The sequence below is a fragment of the Rattus norvegicus genome, chromosome 7 (assembly GCF_036323735.1).
Source record: "Rattus norvegicus strain BN/NHsdMcwi chromosome 7, GRCr8, whole genome shotgun sequence".
In the NCBI taxonomy this organism is placed as follows: domain Eukaryota; kingdom Metazoa; phylum Chordata; class Mammalia; order Rodentia; family Muridae; genus Rattus; species Rattus norvegicus.
In genome coordinates, this window is record NC_086025.1 from 128,221,596 (window position 1) to 128,248,471 (window position 26,876).

General features: G+C 44.8%; 1 protein-coding gene across 2 annotated transcripts in view; it reads right to left on the reverse strand.

Annotated features, from left to right (window-relative positions):
- Positions 1-737: 737 nt before the first annotated feature.
- Nell2 (neural EGFL like 2) overlaps positions 738-26,876 on the reverse strand; it is a 319,795-nt gene continuing 293,656 nt past the window's right edge. For both annotated transcript variants that reach the window (NM_031070.3, XM_008765798.2), the window contains exons 17-21: positions 23,738-23,878; positions 13,780-13,973; positions 12,557-12,733; positions 10,390-10,614; positions 738-1,426 (exon numbers count right to left, since the gene is read on the reverse strand). In NM_031070.3, coding sequence (NP_112332.2) covers positions 1,376-1,426; positions 10,390-10,614; positions 12,557-12,733; positions 13,780-13,973; positions 23,738-23,878 — 788 coding nt within the window. In that variant the 3' untranslated portion in view covers positions 738-1,375. The remainder of the gene's footprint in view (positions 1,427-10,389; positions 10,615-12,556; positions 12,734-13,779; positions 13,974-23,737; positions 23,879-26,876) is intronic.

A 26,876-nucleotide genomic window follows, 5' to 3' on the forward strand; every position in this document is an offset into this window, starting at 1 on the left:
GGAGGCAAAGTTTAAAACAGAGGCAGAAGGAACACCCATTCAGAGCCTGCCCCACATGTGGCCCATACATATACAGCCACCCAACTAGATAAGATGGATGAAGCAAAGAAGTGCAGGCCGACAGGAACCGGATGTAGATCTCTCCTGAGAGACACAGCCAGAATACAGCAAATACATAGGCGAATACTAGCAGCAATCCACTGAACTGAGATCGGGACCCCCATTGAAGGAATCAGAGAAAGAACTGGAAGAGCTTGAAGGGGCTCAGGACCCCATATGAACAACAATGCCAACCAACCAGAGCTTTCAGGGACTAAGCCACTACCTAAAGACTATACATGGACTGACCCTGGGCTCCAACCTCATAGGTAGCAATGAATATTCTAGTAAGATCACCAGTGGAAGGGGAAGCCCTGGATCCTGCTAAGACTGAACCCCCAGTGAATGTGATTGTTGGGGGGAGGGTGGTAATGGGGGCGGATGGGGAGGGGAACACCCATAGAGAAGGGGAAGGGGAGGGGTTGGGGGATGTTGGCCCGGAAACTGGGAAGGGGAATAACAATCGAAATGTAAATAAGAAATACTCAAGTTAACAAAGATGAAAAAAAAAGAAATTATTCTTCAACATGGAAATAACACAGTAAGTGTTGGTCATTAGCAAAGCTAAACTTCAGTTTGCCTTTTAGAGCATCTACAAAATGCAGGACACACTCAAGAAGACACGGACTCGCATGGCATAAGGTAAGAGAAATAGTTATTTTATTTTGCACAAGAACGAGCTTCTACTGAACAAATTCAAACCAAATAACATTAAGTGCAGTAAACGAGGAAATGGGGGTGGGGTGACTTCTCCGGTTAGAAAATGTTACATAACCATGCCTGTGCAGTATTTTATCATTACAATAGCTTGTTTCAGGGTTCGGAGTGCACTGTACAGATGTGTCAGCTTCTTGGATTCTGAAAATATAGCTCACTCACTGCCTTTCATTCCACGGCTTCAGTGAGGAACCTCGCTGGTTCAGGAAGAGTCTGAGCTAGGACATGTCCTGTGCCTGCGGAGGGAGGGAGAGAGGGAGAGACTTCCCCAGAGCTGATGGGCTCAGGCTTCTTCTCCAGGGCTGGGGATGTCAAGGCCTGTGATTCACAGCCATTTCTCCGTAAGGTGATCCCAGGAACAGTAAAGGCGGAACTGCCATCTGGTTTCCTCAGTGATGTTCCTCAAAGCTCTACAGAGCCGTAATCGCCATCAGTCTGCCCAGCCATTGACACAGTTGCATTTGGCTGGCCGCACATCACTTTTTTTCTTTTTTGTTTTTTGGTCTTTTTAAATGAGAAATCATTCTTTGAACAGGTATCTCCCATGAGGCAGTTAACTTCACAGCTCCTGGAGGCACTGTGGGTCCACTGAGCAGCACACGTGGCCGTTCTAGAGACAAGAGCAGAGAGGAGAGAAAATCGGGGGTGAGTTCCCAAACCGTGCACAGATTCTCACGCTTACTGACTATGGTTAGCACCTAGAAGCAGCTGCACCCAGTGTGTGGCCATCTTTGCAGCCCTGAAAGACAAACTGTCCTTACGACGACTACTATAGAGTCTACCATCAGGCTCACTGACGTGATCAGCCGTCTCGCTTATGTTTCTTTGTTTATTCACAGATACGCATTGAGTAGACTTAGATGAGTAATGCAGACCCACTCGCTGACCACACGACCATGCTTACAGTTTATCAGGAAGAAGATGGCAAGTACCGGAAATGAGTAATAAAAAGTATGGAAAGTGCTAGAAATGTGTTTGGAGAAAATGCTTGTGTATCCTTAGAATCGACATGTTCTCATACCAGTCTTCAGTGTAAAGGCGTTTGGAGATGGGGCATTTGAGAAAGTGAATTAGGGTATAAATCCAATTACTTAGGAGATGTATGCAGAAGGGTCAGGAGTTCAGGGTCATCCTTAGCTACTTGGTATATAGCAAGAAAAAGGCCAGTCTGGGTTATGTAAGATACTGGGAGGGCAGGCAGGGTAGGAAAACAGATTCATTCTTCCTCCCTCCCTCCCTCCCTCCCTCCCTCCCTCCCTCCCTCCCTCCCTCTCTCCTTCCCTCCTTTCCTCTATCTCCCTCCCTCTCTCCTTCCTGCCTTCCCTCTATCTCCCTCCTTCCTTCCCTCTCTCCCTCCTTCCCTCCTTCCTTGCCATCAAGTGAGGAGACAATTATAAGCCATCAGGAAGAGGCATTATGGCTTGTCAGACTCTAGTTCTCCTGGCACCTTGATCTTGGACTTTGAAAAGGATTTTCCCAGTCTCTGAAGCTATGGAGAATCCATTTCTGCCATCTAAGGTGTCCAGCTTAGGGCACCCTGTTTCAGCGTCATGAAATAAGAGGAGATATAATAGTATTGGTGAATCCACCAGAGAGCTCTCCGAGGCTGGTGTCGGGGTAGACCTGGAGAGGTGACAGTGAAGGCAACGAAAACCCCGAAGACCCTGGCGGCAAAGGTGGACTTGACTCATGTGGGCTGCGTGAGGGGCTCTGCGGTGATGCAGACATGCACCAAATCCTGGAAAACTGCACCAGATAAAGAAGAGTGATCTGAGTGGGAGATTACGCTGAGGACGCTTATGGGACAGTGTGAGATTGAAGTGGCAAGGGCGGGGAAGCAGGGAAGAAACAGATGTGCAAAGCAACTTAGTACAGCATTAAAGCAGTAGAGCCACACAGAGGTACAGCCCCCCTCTTTGGTTCCCCATCTGTCTCCTTGTCTATCTAACGGTGGAACTCAGGACAGTGCGTTCTGTCGGACATCTTACCACATGTCCTAAACAAATTTCCCAATTTCACCCTGTTACTGTCACAGAGGAAGCACCACTGACATTCATACTTTTTTAATACAGAAACTGGATCTTAAACTCCTGTCCAAAACCACAGTTAAAAAGTGACAGAACTGGGATCAAAGCAGGTTAATCTGGATCTAATGCTCAGCTCTCTTTCAGGTTTTCTCTCAGAGAATGGCTTTAGGAGTGGGAGGGGTATTATACCTGACAACATCAAAACTGTTAAAGACAGTCTCCTCAGAAAGTTTCTTACTATTCTAGCCTTTGCAGACCCATTCAAATGAGGAAGCAAGCCAGCCTCCATCGAAGCAGAGGGCCACCTGTGAAAGCTAGCCCTTGTCCTTGACTGGGTAAATACCCAGAGTTCTTGTTCTGGCCCCAAGATACAGTGCCATCCTCCCTTGGCCCAGCTGTGCCACATACAGCTTGAACATTATGCTCAGAGGCAGAAGTTTTCTATCCATAATCTTGTTGCTAGGATACACATCAGTTTCTCAACCTGTATGGCTTTGAAACAAAAGGTGGAGAAACTGTGGCAGCATCTCTCATGGTTGCAAGTGGCATCAGGAATCTGAGGAAAAGCCATTACTGTTGCCCCCATGCATTCCAGAAAGGACGCATTTTCCAAGAGCCTCTTGGCATGTTTTCTTAGTCCCCATTTGTATGCTACCCTGCTGTAGATAAAAGCACTACAAACTGTACAATTGTTTCACAACTGAGAAAGCATTTAGTTCATACTTTAAAACTTAATGAAAATCACATGGGATTCTGGATTCAGCAATGGCAGAATTTATTCTATAAATTAAAATCTGTGACATTTCAAAAAACCATAAAGGTTACTGGAAGCCATGATGACTGGCAAGCAGGCACTGGGTCGGGATTCAACCTTAAAACAGTAGGAATGTACCCTGTGATTCCCTTTTGCTTGGGACTTACTCTAAGGTACTCCATAGTCTGTTAGCCACACAAGACTGTACCTCAGGTAGAAGTCTGGAGAAGTCAGAAGACAGCTCGGGAGCTAGGAGATGGGCTTGAGACTGAGGGGGAAATATTTAGACTCTCACAGGAGAATGAAGGAAGCAGAGAGCCTCAGCGGGGGTGTCGGAGTGTGAGATGAGGAGACATTTGGGAGGATGAGAAGCAGTGTTCAAAATCTGTGCCTGACCGAGTCACAAAGGACAGAGAACTCAAAACTCACACCCAAAGTCTCAAAGGACAATGGTGACAGATGAAATACTACCTCAACCTTAGAAAATTCACACTCAACCTAAAATAATATTGGAAAAGATCCACATAAGAGGAAAAGAGCCAAGCTCCCACAAGTGTGAGGCGATTGGCCGTTACCTAACTACCTGCTAGAACAAAGGGTTTTCAGATGATTCCAATAGACTTGGCATCTATACAACATAATCCACATAAAACCCTATATACTGTAACACTCACAGAGTATATCACAAGAGAACAGGCTAATTCTAATGAGGAGAGAAGCAATAGGTGGCAATGATTCCAAGATGACTCAGAAGGAAGTCTCTAATGAAGACTAAATGTACCATTGTGAGGCCCAGTCTCAGACAGACAGACAGACAGACAGACAGACAGACAGACAGACCAGGATATATGGACACGTGGCAAGAATCGGAGAAATTAAAATATAAAGAATTGTGTGGAAATTCAGGAGTGAAAGGAGTGATGTCTGAAGTAAAGAATTCACTAGCTAGATTGAGCAGGTTAGCGATGGCAGGAGCCAGTAGCTGAAGAGAGCACAGTAGAAATGACCCATCTAGAAAAGAGAAAGACTGCATCAAAACAGCTTTACCCCAGGGCCACGGAGCCATCTCAACAGAGTGTAACTGGAATCCTAGAAGACTAGGAAGGAGGGACAGGAATCTGAAAATCTCCGCACACGTGCGTGCGTGTGTGTGTGCGCATGCACACACAACCCGCATGCATGCACATCTCTAGAAACACCATGAGCAAACTGCTATGATGGGGTGTTACGGAGGAGACACGAGCAGGGGAGAGACACACTACATACAAAAGAACCAAGTTCAGATGATGGCTCAATCAGAAATGATAGAAACACAGAAACAATGAACACACCCTGCAAATGGTTGGAGCAAATCCGTCGTCCTGAACTTTATATCCACTAACATAGCTTTCAGAAATATTTTCAGATAGATGCAAGTGGAGACAGTTTCTTTCTGTAGGTCTACAATAGAGACTTTCCTCTACTGACAGTAGAGAAGAGACACATGGAGTTATTCAGATTATAGCAGAATGGAATGACCGGGAGGAACCAGGCATAGACTGCCCCATGTAAGAGGAGATAGAAAGCAGAAGAAATGGTAAGAATGTAAACAAATATAAGAATATTGTTTTATTCCTTTACTTTTCTTAAAAATGGATGATTAGATAAAAGCAAGGGTATAGAATTATAAGAAGAGTGTCGGCAGGCATATCGTCTATGATCAGTGTGTACAAATAGGCTCATGATAAGTTATATGCTTACAACATTTCTATATTTCAATGACTAGTATTCTGCTAAGTAATGCGATGAATTGATATATATTAAAATCTCTAGAACAATAGGTAATATCAATTGTAGCTTAAAATAGAGGAAGAAAGTTTTTATTGCATTTACTGGTCATGTGGGAGGGCACACATGGACCATGGTGTGCACATAATGGCCAGAGGACATCTTTTGATAACGGGCTCTCTGTTTTCACTATGTGGGCCCCAAGATTACATCAGACTTGGTGGCAAGTACCTTTGTATATTAAGCCATCTTGCTGCCCCCATCCCAAAGTAAAATAAAATTCAAAACGTTAATAAAATGAAAGGCAGGAATGGAGCAACAGGAAACTAAGTAATAGATGGATCAATGACAAAAGGAGTTGTTTCCCATTCTTGTCAAAGAATGGCCCTGAATGTGTAGGGACTAAAGGCCCATTGTCTTAACTAATTAAAATTTTACTCTGAATTTTAAACCATGGGTTAGGATATAGTGCTATAGTAAAGTACACATGGGAGGCTTGGATTTGATCTCTGGCATATAAAATATATTCGTATATACATCATCTATCCATCTATCCACCTATCATCTATCTATCTATCTATCTATCTATCTATCTATCTATCTATCTATCTATCTATCCATCCATCCATCCATCCATCCATCCATCCATCCATCCATCTATCTATCTATCTTACTTGTCTGTCTGTCTGTCTGTCTATAATTTGTAGTTTTAGAAACAAAGTTACACTGTGTACCCAGGGCAGTCTCAAGTCACACTCTTCTTAGCTTCCTGACTGCTGGTATCATACTTGGTGACTACCAACATGAGTCAAAATTGACTTCAAGTCAACAATGAATATCTACAAGAATACATGGTTGGTTCAACAAAAACCATCAAAGTGCATGTATTCTGTGATTCCATCCATGATGGAACATGAACAAACTGTGAATAAATAGAATTGAGATTGACAACAGGAAATAGATAGTACTTGAAAGCGGACAAAAAGATAGCATTGGATATGTTATCCATTCTGTTTTATCAAACTCACAAAAGTATATGCCTGACTGTGGACTTCATCAGAATATATATTTTCTTAATCAACATTAAAATAAAAGAGGCTCACTGAAATACAGCAACAGTAACCATATGTGATTTGGAACGGCTTCAATGAGGAACTGCGGTGTTACTACCCGGCACAGTGAACTTCCTTGAGACCTTGCTGTTCCTTTTCATGGTCATCACTGAGTAGCCACTGACGGCGCTTTCATGCTGAACTCAATGCTGAGGGCATCCTACTGTGCGCAGAGCTGACTCACATCACAGAGAGTGTCTTAGGTTAGAGTGTAGAGACGCTGGCTGGGGTGCTGTGTGACAAATGTGCTTTGCTCATGGACATCTACCATGCACAAGAGCGACAACGTTGGCTATTTCTGTCAGCCTTGGACATTGTTATGGAAAGGATGATTTATGAGAGTTTAAATTATTTAAACATTGAATGATTTCTTCTCTTATGTTAATAGCTGTGACTTTTAGAGAACTCTACTCGTTCTGATTTATTTGTGGGGCAGTGTTTTCTTATTAGTTTGCATATATTTCTCATCTATCAAAAATTCAAATGCACACCACATTGGAACAAACTCCATCAACAGACCTCTACCAATCTGGGTGTGTCTGCGAGATTTACTTTCTGTCTGTCAATGCTAATGTAGAGGCTCGCTTTCACTCTTTCCAATTCTCAGTTTCTGTTTGATGAAGGTAATGTTTAGAACGTCAGTAACTTCGGTCTTAAAACCAGCACTCAGTTATTTGACCTCCTTAGGCACCTGGGTAAAGGGCCCTTCTTCCCAATCCAAACATCTCTGCTCAGTGAAGATCTGCTTATCAGCTCCTTCCATTGCTTAAAGCTCTGGAATCATAAAACTTCTTGACTGTAAGATTTAGGAAAAGGTACATTTCCAATTCCCACAGTTAACCTCAGAGTAGAAGATGCCTCTTGGATCTTTAGAAGAGTAAATCTGATCATAATTCCAGAAAGATAAAAGAAGGAGGGAGGTGAGACAGTTCAGTGGGTTAGAGTTATTGCTGTGCAACCATGAGCACCCGAGTTCAAATCCCCATGGCCACAGAAGAAGCAGGACTTGGCCACATCCACCTATAACTCAGCATGTTGTGTGTGCCAGGGTAGAGACAGGAGGATTCTGGGGGCTTGCTGCCCGTCAGCCTAGCTCCATGTTCAGTGTAAGGCCCTGTCTCAAGAGAACAAGGCAGAGAGTGATGGAGTAGAACACCCAGGCTCCTCTTTAGCCTCTGCTCTTGCACACGGGCACAGGCATACACACCTGCATGTGTGTGCATGTAACATACACACATGCATATAACACATACACAACAGTTTAAAAGGCAGGAAGGAATGCATTAGTGCTTCTCTCTAGTCATCTCTACTGCCCAGCTCTATCTTACTAAGGGGATCCTGGTTCCTCAGTAGGTCAGTGGCTCACAAGCTGTCTGGTTTCTTGCCTCTGTACGGACTTCCTGTCTCCATCACAGCTATAGAAAGTGACCTTATTTCTGGCATGATCGTATCAATGCCCTTCTGCAGCACAACAACCAAGATTTATTGCTTACTCACTCTGAAAGTGCTGAGCAACCTGTGAATATTTTCTATGGGAATCTTCTCCGTTAATTCTTACAGCAACCGTTCAGTGGTGTAGTTCAAAAGTGTTTCCATTTTTGGAGGAGTTGAGTCCAAAAGAAGGCAGGTGCCCCCTGTCACATATCAACATCGTTCCGAGGCAGTCTGACTTCTCAGACTGCAGGGCAGCTTTGTCCCACACGACATTCTGTAGTGGTGGAAATGTTCTCTGCATGTGTCGAGCATGTGACTGAATTAGTAGAGTGCTTGTCTGGCATGCATGATGCTGGGATGTGTGCCCAACGCTACCAAGGCCAGGTGTGGTGGTACATGGCAGTCAGTGAGAGGGAGAGGCAGAGAACCAGAAGGTTAAGGCCATTCTTTCCACTACAAATCAAGTTTGATAACAGCTGGAGATACGAGAGACCCTGGTTCTGAGGAAAAAATATCACTGTCCACATATGTCATCTAATACTGCAGTCAGCAGCCACAGGAGGCTGCTGGGCAATGAAAAACTGGATAGTGTAGCAAGGATCTGAACCGTAAAGTCTTTATTCAGTTAAAGACCCCACAATATAACTCAAGACAGACAATGAGCTAGTACTACAGATGTGCTTCCGGGAATGACTGAATCTACAGGGCACACCCCTAGGATAAGCACAAGCCCCACATCGATTTTAAGTCTTTTGATTATTGAGTAGATATTATAGAAGTGCTAATTAAATGGAGCCCATCATCGTTGTTAGTTTCTATTAAGTAGAATAAAGAGCTCTAAGCAGGGGAGACAAGAGGGGAACGGTCAGAACCAGTGCTCAGAAAACACTTCACTGTGAACTGTGCTTCTTCCAGTGCTCTGTCCAAAGCTTCATTTACATGAACTTCAGTTTTAAAACAACCCATTAAATAATACAAGTGGATAACTTGGATACATTTGGTAAAAATGAACATAATCTTACAAGGCGCATTTACTGATAAGGCAGGTGGCATCGCACAGCAATTTCTAAGAATCAATACTTACCAAAGAAAATATGAATTCAACATCAGAACATGCCTTTTGGAAGACATTCTTATCAAGAGACAAGAGTGCAGGGTCATTTACAGGGCACTGGGTGACAGGAAATAACCCTTAAAAGCCCGGTTGTTTCTTGCAGAGCTCTACTTGACCTGACCTTTATCCCACTCCCAGTTAGATATTTTTCTTGTCCGTGTGCAGAACATTATTGTAACAATTCAAAGGAGTAAGAGGATTCATTGTGATTTGGTAGTCAGATTGCCAAAAAAAAATATCTACTGTACACCAGTGCTTTGGTGTTGACGTGTGCATGGTTGCATGCATTCCTATCAAATACAAAACCACACAGCATATGTATGCATTATTAGTAACCTGCATTAGAAATGCTCTTCAAATTTGCTGGTGCACGTGCAGAAAGATGGGAAAACGTCCACTCAAAATCTTGACTGACAAATTGCATTCATTGGAGGAGCTAGGGGTGTGGATTCAAAGAAGGTGCAGCGGACATCGCAAAGTTTCAGGTGTTTCGGGTTTCTTTGTCCTGTCACATGCAGCCCTTCTGGTGAGAAATTATATGAGGAGAAGATGCACGAGAGTGTTCTGTGGATAACAAAGGCTCACGGAAAAGCCAGAGCCGACAAGGACCAGAGGTGCTGAGCGGATTCTGATGTCTCTCTCTGACTTTTTAATTGTCTTTAATATCGCTGCTTTTGTTGTAGCGTCAATCTCCAAGTTACGACCCGGAAGCACAGAGTGACAACACTAGGTCCTGTTTTGTAGGGATATCAATCAAGTCACTCTTGAACCTAGTCACGGTGAGCCCATGCCGCCTGCTCTGTATGTATTGCAGGCAGTTACTGAAGTAAGTGCTATAATGCTGTTTTCCCACGAGAATAAAGTGTAAAATCTTTATAATGATTTTACCAACTGTAGGAATAAAATATGATAAGCATCAGACCCTAAGTTCTTCAATTTGGTGTAACTGACCACAACAGCCGCGAAACACACCCATTTTTGCAAGATTGATTTTCACTTTAGAAAACGTAATGTATCTACTTTGTCAATATATTTTATGGAACTCATAAAAGGACTAGATAAAAATCAATGGGATAATATTGTCTTCCATTATAAAAAGAGTGATGAGGATGGCATGGCTTGCCACACTAGGACCCTGAGTTGTTACTGCGCATGCTGGCGGCAGCACATACGGGCTCCTTTACCCGGAAGACCTATCTCTGATTTACAAGGCAGTCAGCGCGGTACTAACAAAGCTGACCACCTCTGCTCACAGGACACATACACAAGCTGTGAGCAGCTCCCTGTCACCCAGGGGGAGCAGCATCTCCAGGGCATGGGCTCACCTGACAGGGGGGTGCTCACTCCTGCACCCGAGAGCCTTACCTTGCACTGGCAGAGGGTGCACTCTGTGCCGTGCTTGATCCAGGAAGACCCAGTGAAGCGAACCACGTTCATCTCGTCCAGGCAGGTTTTGGTGATGTCATTGCGGATGGTGTCAGCCTGACAAGGATCGGTGACACAGCGTGGGCAGCACTCGTTCTCAGGAAGGACACTAAATTCACACTCTACCTCTGGGCAAGCCAGGGGCCAGCAGTCAACTTCTCCTTGCTGTGAGGGAAAGAGGCGACAGGAACGAACCAGAGAGAAGACAGGTAAGGAGGAAGGACAGGATTGAGATTTTTATACTTAGAGGTCCAAAGCCCGTGCATCTTCAGAGAGCCTACGGAAGCCCCACAGGATGATGGCATCTCTTTTGCAGTGGACGGTTAAACAGTGTCTGAGTACGAAACAGGAACAGCATAGAAACAAAAGCAACAACCTTTTCCTCAAACAGTACGAGAACAACCCCATCTCCTCTATGGCACAGGGGAAGAGCAGAAGAGGTTTAAATGAGTGCCGGTCCTTGGATAGCCTTGATTCTCTCCGCTAACTTACTTATTAACCTCAAAGAAAGGTTAATCCCTCACACCCCTTAAAACAGAAAATAAATACAAACAGAATTTGTCAGTTTCCTTGCTAAGGTATATGTTTTTTCAGAGAAAGGGCTTTGAACACACCACCCCAACAAATAAACATAAAATCGGACAACACAAAATTTGATTTCCCTCTTGTTTTATTTCACATGGGAAACTGGGAACTGGACCTTTAAAAAAACAGTTCCCACCTCTTGTCTACTTTTCTTCTCAGTTTTTAATCTCAAGGTTGCAGGGATGAAGGCAGCCTTGGGGTGCAGAAACTGACTTTGTTCTCCCGATTGATTTCTGGTTGAAAGGACAAAACGGCAGCCACGCAAAAGTGGGGTCCTACAATATTGGCACACAGACAGGAAGGGGCCTGGCCATGGCTTCAAATGTGTCTTTCCTGGACACTTTAATACAAAGACACATGCAGCATCTGTCCCTTTTCCTTTACACACTCAGGAACGAGCAAGAAATGTAGTCAACTGGAAAAAGGTGGCGATTCTTTTTTTGTCTCTAAATCTTTTCTCCTTTAGTCATCATTTCCGGGAAAAGTTTCACACACAAGGGCAAACATCCAATTCTAGTGTATTCATCGTGCAGCTATGGAGTGTGGGACTGAAGAACATAGGAACCATGCAGCAGTGCAGACAGGAACAGAATTTAGCAAGAAGGAGTGATTTCTTTTTTCCGTTTTATAACACATGCATGGGTAGATGTGTGTATGCATGTTTGAGGGTTTTTTTGGCATGTGTGTGAATGTGTGTGTGGAGATGACATTCATGTCTAGAGGCTTAAGACTGATGGCACATATTAGCCTTGCTTGACCGTCCACCTCGCTCACCGAGGCAGAGTCCTCAGAGCCAGACTCATCAGTAGGATGCCTTGGGTCCTCTGCCTCTGCCTGCCACTGCCGGAGTGACTGGAGGCCATCATGCCTACTTGGTGTTGACTTAGGCATCTGAACCATGTTCCTCACTTTAACCTTTAGACCCATTTCTCCACTTCCGATATGTTATCTTTGTTTTGTTTTAGGTGTGAGGAATTAACAGAGAATGGTTAACAAGTTTACTTGGGGAAAGAGTGATTTTTTTCATGAATACACAGTTCATAATTATCTTTAAGCACAGGATGGATGGAATAAAAGGCACAGTAGACTTTTCTTAGCTTAGGCTAAGGAGTACTTCAAGAGGTATCGCCCTCAGAGAAGGATACACAGTGTGGACCACTCCAGCTCTCCAGAGGACTGGATCTTACCTTTCTAGTGCTACAACCCTTTAACACAGTTCCTCTTATTGTAGTGACCCCCAACTATAAAATTACTTCATTGCTACTTCATAACTAACTTTGCTACTGTTATGAATCATAATGTAAATATTTGATATGCAGGATATCAGATATGTAACCCCATAAATGACTTGTTTGACCTCCAACGGGGTCACGACCCACAGGTTGATAACCACGGCTCCAGAGGCTGCCCTTGCGTTTCTCTCTCTGACTGGTTACCCAGGCTCTGTGGTTGTAGCTGTCAGCATTCTAGTCAGTCACATGCTGCTGATGGGTGGAAGGGGATGCTTTCCTGTTTAACTTACCAAGCAGCGGCACTGACGGCAATCCTGGACCCAGGTGTCACCGCTGTTGTACACGGTTTCCCCGTTTTGATGCAGGCACTGGCTGCTCAGCCTTGGGTCGCACTCAGGGCAGCAGGAGAGGTCAACTGTGGGGTTTTCGCAGTCACAGACCATCCGTCGACACATAACAAATCCAGTCTGCGGTAAAAAGGGAACAGGGTGTTACTGCTCAGCTCGGTTTCTCAGGGTGCCACAGCACGCACAGGATGTGAGAGCGACCCCATCTACTCGGCTAATAAAGTGTCATTGAAATCCCACTTTGAAAGTAACAGAGGTGCGCCCAAGGCCGGGAGACTTCTCATTTCCTTTTCATTCTACTTCTACTTCTTAAATGTCTTGACCAAAAGAAAACTTCTGGAAACTGACTAGTGTATGGTAATGGTCATCATGTCGTCCACAGTTATATTAAGCATATTATGATATTCAACTTCATTATACATATGTATGTATATATGTATAAAATGAACTTGATATTTATATTTTTATATTTAAAAATTATCAAATATTTATATATTTGACTATTATATGGCAATTTGGTTACTAATGAAATTTTGTTTTTTGGTGTATTAAAGCACGATGTGTCATTATACTGCTTTGTAGCTAGTTAATAAACCTCACAAATGGCCAAGTTTCTGGAATAATTAGGCATTATGTTTTTTTATACAAATATCAATTTCATTCATAGTAGTTGACTATTTTGTCCATAAGATTATTCATTTAACTGTAATTTAAGTACTGATCATTAACTAGGTTAACACAAAGAATGGGTGCCTAACATAACATTTATCCAGAAAGAGATGTTCCACTCGAGTGAAGGCTTATCTATTCTGATTCCTTTATTCTTTCATTCAAATAGGATATTATGACTAAGAAAAAATTAACACAGTAATAGAATGTTATTAATGTAGATAAATACATTGTGATAAATGGTACATTGTTCGGTAATAAATGCACATTGTTCAGTAACAAAAAGAAAAATAGATACACGACTGTGGGAAAATGTATCAGGCAGAAAGAAGCTGGGCACAAAGACCATACCCTGTCTGGTTCCACTTATTTGAGGCTTTAGAAAATAAGAACTTAATTCTAGTTGTTACTTAACTGGAAGCAGAGTTGGCCTGGCTGGCAGGGGGTAGGAGGGGCTGACTATCTAGGAAGGACAAAGATGTTTTGTTTCCACCAACCTGGCAGGAACACACAGAGCACCTGTCGTTCTCCAGCACCCAGATCTGGCCGTTGTGTTTGACTTTCCCGTCGTGCACGCAGTCCCCTGTGCAGTTCTTTCCATGGGGACACCGGCAATCGTAGCCACCGTCCAAGTTGAAGCAAATGGTGTCATTGGCACAGCTGTGCCTCCCAGTCCCACATTCATCAATATCTATGGCCAAGAGAAGCAGCACAGTATGACCCAGGATATTCTTGGTTTCAAGCCATTGCAGTCAAGTGCGGTGTCTTTTGCATTGACCCAGGTGTGCTTCCCCCCTTAAGTGGTCACTAAGGCACTAGATTATGTGGGGAGTTCACGGGAAAGCATTGTTCAATTTTGATTTTAAGAAAAGATAACCTTAATATGAATTTTAACTTTCATATTTGTCTAAATCCTAAAGGATGTGAGAAACATTAGTCTCTCTGGAAGTAGCGACATAACTCAATTTATTAAATAAAGCAGCTTCCTGGTGGCAATTCCAAAAGTGTCCTGATGTTTTCCCGGGGATATCATTCCCAGAGTCACACTGGTAGTTACAGAACATCCCTTTTTAGTGGGAGGAAAGCTGGGGTGCCGAGGCACTTTATTCTATTTCAAACCCTATTCCCACGGCCACCTCCACACAATGCATTTCCTGCATTTTGTCCTGGTGTCCTTCCCTCAATGTCTAGGGTTGCTGGCAACGTCCTTGAACCTTTCTACACAGTAGAGAGGGAAGAGACCGCCTGCAATTACCATCTCTCCCAAGGATGCTAGTCCTTTTTAATTTTCCTTTCGGATTAGCCTTTCAGCCCTGGCCTGACTCAATTGGCAGCTGCCCATTCTTCACCCGGCCTCACCTATTTGGTGGAGGTGGTAGCCTAGAGCATTTTCATACAGATGAAAAGCAAACACATCTTGACCCAGAGATCAGGACTAGAACGAGAGATGTGATTCCTTCTGTTTACCCCATCATTTAAAGGTCACAAGCCAAAATACATTTCAGAGAGATGATATGAGTGGCAGTAACTGGCTATTTCCCATTTCATCTGCTTCTCCTAAGGGACATTCAAGAAAGAAGTCACTGCAAGAGAAGCTGGTTAGGGAGGAACGGTTTAGGAAGGAAGGGGTCAGGGAGGACCAGGTTAGAGAGGAACAGATTAGGGAGGGATGAGTTAGGAAGGAGGAACCAGTCAGGGAGGACCAGGTTAGGGAGGATAGGGTTAGGGAGGACCACATTAGAGAGGATTGGGTTCTGGGAGGGCCAGTTTAGGGAGGATCAGGTTAGAGAAGACAAGGCTAGAGATAAGATGTTGCTGGCAGATTGTGACTGGGAACTGTATACTGATTTTTCTTGAAAAAGTTTCAAGACAGAGACAAGTAATTATTTTTTTAGTTGGTGTCTTGACTCAGTATTGGCTATGTTTAAGTTGTTGATGAAACTGAGCCACATGATGCCTTTTCTCTCTATTCACCACTACTTTATAGTCATTCCTTCTCCACCGAAGCCCTAGGTTGGGACAACTGCTAGTATGATGACCATGGTGACTTCTCTCCTATCTCCACTTGTCAAGGGCAGTGTTTTGTGGTATGGGCTATAATTAGAGAAGTCAGCATTCACATATGCTTTAAAAATTAAGTACTATATACATATATAGCAGGCAAAACTGTCTTTGAGAACAAAATGAAATTTCAAAACTTAGTTCTACAATGGGTTTTTTTCATAATAATAGGATATATTTGATTGTCGGGCTTCAGCCTAGTTAATGTTCTTAGAATTGTGATTACAGTGTGTGACGTACATTAACCATGGTAACCCCATCGCTTTGACTGATCTCCATAGACACCTCTAACTACATAAAGCCCTTTGACATCCTCTGTGAGAGGCTACGGATGGCAGTGGCTGAACGTGTGTGGTCCTCTCTCTCATCCTGATGGATGTCAGGATGAATGTACCATGGTTAGGTACTGCGTCTCCTGCAGGCTGGAAGGACTATGTCCATTTCTGAGAAAGATGATGAGATGCACGGGAAGGTAAAGAGTCATATTTTATGGAAAGCACATTTCTAATAAAGACACGCAGCTCAAGCGCCCTCACGGCTGTAGTTGGCATGGACGTAATTGTTCCACCTGGAAAAAGGACGTGGTGTGCTCAGTGGACTACTTACAACCTCCGTCTACCAGGGGATCCAGATAAGTTTGAACCAGTTACCTCTTCTAAAAGTTGTCTAAACCAGGCTTACAACCACCAACTAGTTTGAGGGATTGAACTTAGAATTCTGCTTGCATGAGATCATAAAAACTCAAGTGTCACGGCTATTGGTAACTCTTTAGTGAGATGCTGTTAAGTGAACAATGCTGCTGAGCCACGGGTCACATCTTGGTCTCATTGCATTCTGTCTGCAGTAGCATTTGGCTCTGGCCATGCTTGTAGGAGTGAGCTCACTCCCTCTCTTGTATATTCTTCATGCTCAACAAGCATAGTGTGGATGATACTCAACCACACACAAAAAGAGCTGGTGTCTTTTTTTTTTTTTTTTTTCCGGAGCTGGGGACCGAACTCAGGGCCTTGCACTTGCTAGGCAAGCGCTCTACCACTGAGCTAAATCCCCAACCCCAAGAGCTGGTGTCTTTAAGCAATAGCATGTTTGAAAAAGTGCGGTTTAGAGGCATGGGGGAGCAGGTGTGTTGATGAGAACAGTGTCCAGTGTGAGAATGGGGAAGCAGCCATATAGCTGGAGAGCCATGTTCAGCCTGAGATAGAAGAAGGGAAGGAATTTAAACGCCTTTACAAAGGCAATAAAAAGTTACTTTGAGTAAATGCAGACTTTCATTTTAGAAAGATTTCTGTGGCTTCATTTTGGAAAATGGCTTAAGTAGATTGGCATTGGAAGCCGAGAGATCAGTGAACTGGCAGGTTCAGGACTCCAGGCAAGGAACACAGTGTAAGCAGATTGTGAGACCGTTGCTCTGTCAAGTCCTGAGAACCTTCCATGGCCGGCTCATCTGGTCCTCATGGCAGTGGGTGAAGAGGCAAGGAAGCCCTAAGTTTACAGACCGGGAGACTGAGGCTTGAAGTGTTGTGCCACGTTCCCGAGGTCCTTGTCAAGAAGGGTACAGATGCCTGGATGGAAGCCAGGCAGTCAGGACCCAGGCTGGCTCCTCAGCACAAGGCTACCCTAGGGGATGCACAGCAGGAGGAACCGAAAGATCACCACGGGAGAGGACAAATCACGACTGTTCCAGTCTCAGAAAATGTGGATGCTGCTCTACAGAAGCAAGAGTTTCGCAGCATCGGGAAATGGAAGGGGCCAGGGAGGACAGCGAGTGTTCACTCTGTTCACGACCTGTTGTTGGAGTTTCTCTGGGCTTCGGCATAAAGATGTGCAGTGTTGGATACACAGGTCTGGCACTCGTGAGACAGGACTGGACCGAGACAAGAACTTGGTTCAGATACACTTTTCTATTTACCCTTTCAAAATCACTGTCAGACTCACATCCAGACTTCATAGCAGACACTGGAAGTTACTTCCTTAGATCATACCCTTGTTACATCAGTAATTTCATTGTGCTCAACACAGTCCAGGAACAAATTCAAGGCACTCTGAGAAGGTTTCCTTAGTGCAGACGGGGAAGGAGCCCCTCCCTCTCTCCCTCTCTCTCTCTCTCCCTCCCTCCCTCCCTCCCTCCCTCTCTCCCTCCCTCCCTCCCTCCCTCCCTCCCTCTCTCTCTCCTTCCCTCTCTCTCTCCTTCCCTCTCTCTCTCCTTCACTCCCTCTCTCTCTCCCTCCCTCTCTCTCTCCTTCCCTCCCTCTCTTCCTCCTTCACATTTGCATCTTTTGTATCATATTTAAGAGTTTTCTCAACACTTCCCACCCTGTCTCATGGACTTCTCCGTTGAGAGCTCATGGCATCCTCTCTTCGGATACACCCACCCCTGTAACCAGTGCAGCTGCCCATATATCCGATATTTACTTGGTGCGTTGAAGTAGATGCATTTAGTTTGTGTCTTCTCATTAAATAAATAGTGTGTGATATTTGGCTTGAACATAATAATCCAATATTCAATTTGAATATTGTTTAGGAGCTTAAGAAGGACAAAAATGTGAGCAAATAAATAGAAAGAATATAATTTTATGGAAAAATACTGGATCGTGTTTCCATTTCTCAAAAGTGCAGGCACAGGAGAAATGGCGGCACGGAGCAGGAAAGCGGCGTTCCGGCGCGTCATCTGGAAAGAAAGTCTGAACTGCTGAGATGGACGGGAAGAACTGCAAAACATTAGTATTTGTATTTATGCGGCTTGTGAGCGCATACCTGACGGACGGAACTGCAGCCGGAGGGGCAGCGCGACGGTGCAGCCATAGTCAAGTCACGCCTCCGAGTGTGACGCCCACACTCAGAGTAGCTGCGAATGCACTGCCCCGGCTTCTCCGATTTGAAGTGTCCCCTCTTTTCTTAAGCAATAGAAAAGTGGCTCCTTCACGGATATAACCATACTCTTAAAGCTGAATCTCTCTCAATACTAATACCACCACTCTGCAAATCACTCCAGGGAAATGGGCAGCTGCAGAGACTTCCGGTCTGTTCCTTAAGCCTCGCAGGTTGGCGCCTTTAAAGCACTCCTCCAGAGAGTGCTGCCTTCTGAGGGAATCGTACGGTTTTCTAAGAAATGCTACAAATTTTAGTGATCAATAATAGTAGAATTGGCTTTCAGAACAATATTTTCAAATAAAAAAATTGTATGTTTGTGGGTTATCTTTGAGAGGGATTTCTGTGTATGGTGCCATCTTCCGTTTATCATGTTTGATGTGAATGTGTAATTGCCTTTTGACATTCTGAGATCAAGACTACTTGTTAATTTTCGTTTGAACAGTATGTCTATTTAATGTGTTAAATGTTTATCTATACTATAGTTCACACCCGTTTTTAATTCTGATGTAAATTATAGGCCTAACATAAACAAATCAGTTTAACAGATTTCCCATCTCTCCTCTGTGTGGCTGTTCCTTTTTCTGCTGCTTGATATGATACCCTGACAAAAGGGGATAGTGGGGGGATGGGTTCATTTGGGTTTATGTTTGTCTATTGTGGCAGGGAACTCAGGAGCTGGAGCCTGAAGGAGTTGCCCACAAGCAGGAAGCAGAGAGAAATGAATGCTGTGTATAGCCCCCCTCCCTTTTTAATGAGACCAGGATCTCAGCCCACGGAAATGCATCTACCCACACAATATCATACTTCCCGCCTCAGCTAATTTAGCCAAGATAACCCTCCACAGGCATGCCCAGAAACTCATCACCCAGGTGATTCTAGATTATATCAAGTTGACCACACCATCATCACACTATCTACCCATTCCCCCCATCTCAGTAAATGTCGCTGGGCAAATAAATATGCCATCTATCATGAGCCGGACTTTGCTCCAGGACTGGCTGGTGATCTAGCATCTGACAAGCAAAACAAAATCTAGGAGCTTGAATCCTAAGGTATACAGTCAGCAAATAAACAAAGGGTCATAGACTATGACTCCAGGAAAATTGGGTATTTCTTTTAAGGAAAGTAAAGCAGGGCCAGTGACCAGATCGTCTGAAGTTGAAGGCTATTTCAAATGGAAAGTCCAGGAGAAACATATGTTTGTATATCTGAATTAAATAAAACCCTGGGGTGAGGTTGGGAGCAGGCGCTCCATGGAAAGCAAAGAGCTCATGCAAAGGAATTGCTCTGGTGTGTTGTTAAAAAATGTCCAGAACGCTGAGAGTGCGTACCGGGTAGCCTGTAATCAACTATGTCAGAGTCAGAGTTTTACTCTGAGAGATGAAAGGCTCCAGAAATGTAAACGGAAGGGTAACATGCTCTGACTTCAGTCTTTTAGGAATCACTCTGGGTGTTATACAGGTCTCAGAGTCAGGGTGGAAGTGGGGTGCTAGTCTGAAGATTACAGTCACAGCCTGGATAAGAGAGACTCCAGGCCACCTTGGTAACTGCAGGGCTGACGGGGACATTGGACTTTTAGTATTTTGAATGAATACATTTAGAAATCTGATACAGTGAGATTAGAAATGAGTTCATCTGCTGGATGTTCGACATGAAGGTTGTAGATGGATAACTCCAAAACAATGGCCTGGAAACCTTGTCCTGGTACCTGAAAATCTTGGACATCTGTAAATAAAGGGCTTTGGTATAGTCCCGATGGGTCTGAGGTGCCATGAGAAACGCAGCTGAGATACCTCAGAGACCACGAGATCTGTGAGTCCGTGGCTGGTGAAGAGGACTGAGAGAGGCGCATGCACATTGTGTTGACTTGGTCATGGTGACTTCAGAGTGACACAAAAGTAGCTAAGACAATACCCCGCTTGAAACTTGTGCTCATGCATCTGTGAGACAGTAAATACGAGGGTGTTTGTCCTTCTGTTCAAATGAACAAAGTTTGTATGATAGTAGGTAAAATTAGAGCAGGTTTTCCCTGAGGATCAGTGGAAATGATGGGGAAGGAGCTGTTCAGAATTCATCTTCATCCTGCTTGTCAGGTCCAGAGAGAGACACAAAAAATGGTGGTGCTTCTGACAATGTCCTAAACGACATTTGCACTGAGCCTGGGCTGGACTTTGACCAGGTAAATAGAAGGTTTGCTGCCTAGAGTCAGCATTGCCCAGAAACCTTGACAAGTGGGGTTCTGTTGGTCAGGGTAAGCCATTACTTCCCTTCTCCACACACACAGCCACATCTCCCAAAGTGGCAGTGGGCATCTAGTTCCCTGTTACCCAAACAGATCACAGCCCCATGACTGCCCCACGCTGTCTCTGCTCACACTGTGTACTAACACTCCCACTTTAACCCCATAGGCTGCTGTGACTTCACACTACTGCCTCACCCTGCACCCCATGAAACTGGCAAGACTTTACTCCCCTTTGAGTGGTTCTTGCTGATTCTCTGAGACACCCCTTCCTCTGCTGATTGACAGCCTTGGTAGTTCGAGCCCCCATAAATCTTTTTTCTACTCATGAAGTTGTCTGGCTTGATGGTTTCACCGTTCTCTCTCTTACACTGCTGTACGCTTGTGTGACAGTTTGTATGTGCTTGGTCCAATGAGTGCCACTATTAGTAGGTGTGGCCTTGTTGGAGTGGGTGTGTCACTGTGGGTGTGGGCTTTAAGACCCTCATCCTAGCTGCCTGGAAGCCAGTCTTCTCCTAGCAGCCTTCAGATGAAGATGTAGAACTCTCAGCTCTGCCTGCACCATGCCTGCCTGGATGCTGTGATGTTTCTGCCTTGATGATAATAGACTGAACCTCTGAGTCTGTAAGCCAGCCCCAATGAAATGTTGTCCTTTCTAAGGCTTGCCTTGGACATGGCGTCTGCTCACATCCACTGATGAGCACGACCCTGACTGAGACGGCTTGTGTTAGTTTTAGTCATTTATAATCATGTTTTTTGCATGTCTTATGTTATTCTTATTTTTTAATGTGCATTTGATTGTGGGGGTGGTGTGTGCATGTGACTGCATGTGCTCATGAAGAAAAGAGGAATTAAGTCCCCTGGTCTTGAAGCTGCTAGACATGGGTGTTCTACAAGAGCAGAAAGCTCTTTACCCCCGAGCCACTGTTCCAGCTCCTTCTGGCATAATCTTTAAAAAGTAAATTTTAATAAAGCATTATGGGATACAAACAAAGGATTTTATGGAAGGTGAGGAAGATAACAGCTTAATCTGTCTACAAACTGTAATCGGTGGTTCTTCATTCAGCAAAGGTTAGAAATACTAGGTGCCAGGCAAGCTCTGGGACTAGGTTAAGTGATTATTAACGAACACTGAGTATCAGTCCTGGGTAAGACAACAACCTTTCCATCCTTCTGTAAAAATCTGGATGTTCCCCTCCTCCTATGTGACATCTGGGATGTGCCCCTCCTCCTATGTGACATCTGGGATGTGCTCCTCCTCCTATGTGACATCAGGAATGTGCTCCCTCCTCCTATGTGACATCTGGGATGTGCCCCTCCTCCTATGTGACATCTGGGATGTGCTCCTCCTCCTATGTGACATCTGGGATGTGCTCCCTCCTCCTATGTGACATCTGGGATGTGCCCCTCCTCCTATGTGACATCTGGGATGTGCTCCTCCTCCTATGTGACATCTGGGATGTGCTCCTCCTCCTATGTGACATCTGGGATGTGTTCCCTCCTCCTATGTGACATCTGGGATGTGCCCCTCCTCCTATGTGACATCTGGGATATGCTCCCTCCTCCTATGTGACATCTGGGATGTGCTCCTCCTCCTATGTGACATCTGGGATGTGCTCCTCCTCCTATGTGACATCTGGAATGCTCCCTTCTCCTATGTGACATCTGGAATGCTCCCTTCTCCTATGTGACATCTGGGATGTGCCCCTTCTCCTATGTGACATCTGGGATGTGCCCCTCCTCCTATGTGACATCTGGGATGTGCTCCTCCTCCTATGTGACATCTGGGATGTGCTCCTCCTCCTATTTGACATCAGGGATGTGCTCCTCCTCCTATGTGACATCTGGAATGTGCCCGTCCTCCTATGTGACATCTGGGATGTGCCCCTCCTCCTGTGTGACATCTGGGATGTGCCCCTCCTCCTATGTGACATCTGGGATGTGCTCCTCCTCCTATGTGACATCTGAGATGTGCTCCCTCCTCCTATGTGACATCTGGGATGTGCCCCTCCTCCTATGTGACATCTGGGATGTGCCCCTCCTCCTATGTGACATCTGGGATGTGCCCCTCCTCCTATGTGACATCTGGGATGTGCCCCTCCTCCTATGTGACATCTGGGATGTGCCCCTCCTCCTATGTGACATCTGGGATGTGCCCCCTCCTCCTATGTGACATCTGGGATGTGCCCCTCCTCCTATGTGACATCTGGGAAGTGCCCCTCCTCCTATGTGACATCTGGGATGTGCCCCTCCTCCTATGTGACATCTGGGATATGCTCCCTCCTCCTATGTGACATCTGGGATGTGCTCCTCCTCCTATGTGACATCTGGGATGTGCTCCTCCTCCTATGTGACATCTGGAATGCTCCCTTCTCCTATGTGACATCTGGAATGCTCCTCCTCCTATGTGACATCTGGGATGTGCCCCTTCTCCTATGTGACATCTGGGATGTGCCCCTCCTCCTATGTGACATCTGGGATGTGCCCCTCCTCCTATTTGACATCAGGGATGTGCTCCTCCTCCTATGTGACATCTGGGATGTGCTCCCTCCTCCTATGTGACATTTGGGATGTGCCCCTCCTCCTATGTGACATCTGGGATGTGCCCCTCCTCCTATGTGACATCTGGGATGTGCCCCTCCTCCTATGTGACATCTGGGATGTGCCCCCTCCTCCTATGTGACATCTGGAATGCTCCCTTCTCCAGGCTAGGAATCCTTCTGTTGCGGGCAGTGTTCTGGAAGCCTGGGCCCACCACACAAATCTGTCTTTCTGTGCACGAATGCTGTGTGTAACAAGTATGGCAGACATCATAATATCTAGGTGCCAAGTACCCCGTTAAGCTCTGGAAGGACTGTACTGTGCATCTTAGGCCAATTATCTCACAGGCAATTGCCCTATGGAGCTTTAAACACCAAAGAAGAGGCAACATTTCTGAAGTTTTGCTTTGTTTTTTCCTCCTGTGCCATGAATTTTGATGGTACAGTGTTGTCATTTTCCTGGCACTCAACTTGCTTTGCCCAGGTTGTAAAATCACCTCGTGGTAGGGGAATGCAACAGTGCTGTTTGTCATTCCACTGAAAATAACCCAAGACCAATGGCTAATTGCTGAGTGTAAATCAGATTGAATTTTCCAGTCCTATAAGATACACAGTTCTTAGGACAGGGCCCACATCTTTGGTCTCCAATAATCCACATTCACTTTTACTCTGCCACAGGAGCAGCCTTGCACATCACCACTGCTGCCCATTCTCCTGGGCCCCTACATCTTCTTTTATACTGACCTTCACAGGATTCTCCACCTGGTGCAAACATCCCATTGTCATGGTAGCCATCTCTGCACTCACAGTGGTACCACCCAGGCAGGTTAATGCAGTTGGCACGGCTGTCACACTGAACAAAGCCCTCAGAGCACTCATCAATGTCTGTTGAACAAAGGAAACAAAAGGAGGGTTTTATACAGTTGCGTTACTCTTTTAAAGAATGTTCTATTCTAGAACATTCTGCTATAAGGCTACTATAACTCTTAATGCCAGAAAGCCTTGAAACTGAGAAAGTATAAAATCAACATGGTCACTTAGTAGTCAAAAGCTATGCATAAAGAATGCAGTGATATTTGATAGTAACCAGAGAAACATCTACAAGGCGGCTTCTCTATTAGAATTGTTTCAACTGCGAGGTAAAAACCATCTGTGGTGGTCTGTGAGTTTCACCAAATGTTCCCAGCCAAGCTTGACATATCCTAGGATGGCGGGGTTTCAGTCCTCTCTGATTAAGAGTGTGTGTGTGTGATTTTCTTCAGTCACCTTCAGGTGATACGCAGCACTTCCGGTTGGTACGCTGCACTTCCGGTTGGTACGCTGCACTTCCGGTTGGTACGCTGCACTTCTGGGCAGAGCTTTTATGGTACCGTGGGTGACACACATGTACCCTTCTACATCCATGCCACAAGAACTAGCAATTTCCAGGGGCCCAGAAACCAACCTGAATCCACAGAGGAGTAAGGCAGGGTGTATGCTACATTACTGGGAATGAGCAGATACTGGGAGCAAGAAAATGTCTTTTGTTGCTATAAGCCACTGGGATTTTACGTTTTTAAAATCACTTCTATTAGGTATAAGCTACTCTGACTAAATACACAACTCATTTTCAGTAGATACAACAACAGCGCCATGAATCATGTTTTCAAGAATGTGTGTCGGTTTTACCCATGTATTACTTCAAACTGAAAAAAAGGATAAAGGAAAAAAAATCATGCCGTACTACGAATAGTATGTTGAACTCATGAAAATAGAGTCAAATGTAAGTTATGAGATCTAACTTAAATTCACATGTGTGTTCCTTCAAACAAGGAGACTTAAGGCGGAAACGGGCACAAACGTAGCTTGGGTGATTTCTTTTCTTTTTCTTTTTCTTTTTTTTTCTCTTTAAGCTTGGGTGATTTCTATCTCAGGTATATTTTCTTCATTTATATTTCAAATGTTATCCCCTTTCCAGGTTTCCCCTCTGGAAACCCCCTATCCTCTCTCCCTCCCCCTTCTTCTATGAGGGTGCTCCCCCACCCATTCACCCACTCCTTCCCACCTCCCCTCCATGGCGTTCCCCTACACTGGGGCATCGAGCCTTCATAGGACCAAGGGCCTCTCCTCCCATTGATGCCTGACAAGACCATCCTCTGCTACATCTACGGCTGGAGCCTGGGCTGCTCCATGTGTACTCTTCAGTTGGTGGTTTGGTCCCTACAATCCTATGACTCCTGGGTTTCCTCCTTTGCTTGTAGTGAGGGAAGTGATCCCTGGGGCTGCTATACAAAATACTCCTACTTCCTCATTGCTTCCTTATTTTCTGACTCTGCTGCCTTGACTGGGATCTAGCTAGATGATCTGATCTAACAGCCCTACCTTACTGTGGCTGCCGAGAGTATCCACAAGTACCAACCACCTACATCTTGGTAGCCTCAAGCTACCAGGCTGCCAATCTTCCTATGTGCCTCCTTGGTTTGTGGCACGTGGTGCTTACAGCATGTGATAAGGCATAAGGGTACTCTCCTGCTGAAGGAAGGCTGACTGATTTTCCAAGGCCTTTCTCTCTGTCTACTCTGATTAGCAGAATGTTCGCCTATTTCAGTCTCAGTAGTGACAAATTCACAGATTCCTATGCTAGTCTTGTTACTTTGGGCTTTGGCAGTGCGGCTAAACCCAGGGCCTTTGCCGTCCTCGGTAAGTGCTCTGCTGCTGGGATGCATCTTCTGCTTCTCTCTTGCTCTGTTTAAGTATTACTCTTTTATTGTGCTCATTTAAAATGTATTTATTTATTGGGCTCATGCCTCAGATCCCTGACTAGCTGGGACTATGTGACATAGCCCAGGCTGGCTTTAAACTCACAATTTTCCTGCCTCTGTCTTTTTGTGTTAGGAGTCAGTAGGACAGCACCGTGCCTAGCTCTGCTATTCAACTTTGAAAGGGATAAAGTTGCGGACACATGTATAAATACCTTTTAACAATCAGAGCACTCTAACTCCTTTGCTTCTTGGTAAGAGTTCCTTCAGTGAAACTAAACATAAAACATCCTCTCAGGTGAATGAGGTGCTGGACCAACAGTAGAAATTTCCTACTATGTTAATATTTTAGCATTGTTTATAATATAACGTGTTTGTCCCTGTGGTTCCTTTATCCTAGAATCAGTTGCTGCCGCCAATAATTCCCACCAGTCAAATAAAGGTTGCTAGCCAAATGAGCTAACAGTTGCCTTCCTGCCCGGCAGCCATCTAGGCCTGTAGGTTCTGGAAAAGCCTCTGTACTTCAGGGCCCCACCAGCTGGGGAACTTCTGATTACAAAGGAGTCTCGCTGCTTGCACTCACTCCAGCTTTAACTGCCTTTTCTTCTAACAGAGACAATGTGGGGAGTTGGGCTGCTTCTTATGGGCACAGAAAAAGAAAGGAGGCTGAGAATTAAGCTTCAGAAGCAATGCTCATTTGAAGATGGTGGCTGGGGCAGGGTGGGTATTTAGAGTCTTTAATTCTGGGAAGGCTGAACTCTTGGAAATGGTCATTGTCCAAAGCTCTGGCTAAAGCAGTCCTTCTGCAACTCTCCTGCCTATGCAGTCTTCCAGGCCATCCTTTCTCCCTGCCTTATGTGACTGAAAGGTCTGTTCACCCTGGGAGAGGAGATGGGTATGTATCTCCACGTCTTTCCTCTCATCACCCATTTTCCAGTCGCCATGCCTCCTCACTTCCCTCTGTTTACAACATGTGCCCACAGCACACTGCCCGCATCTGCAGGCATACTCTTTGAGTCTTTGACATTTAATAGAAATGCCACTGAGTACACTTCTTCCTACTCTGAAGACTGCAGATAAAATCATAGGCCACTGTGGTGTGTTGTCATATACAGCTTGAGCATTATTTTCTTGTTAAATCATCG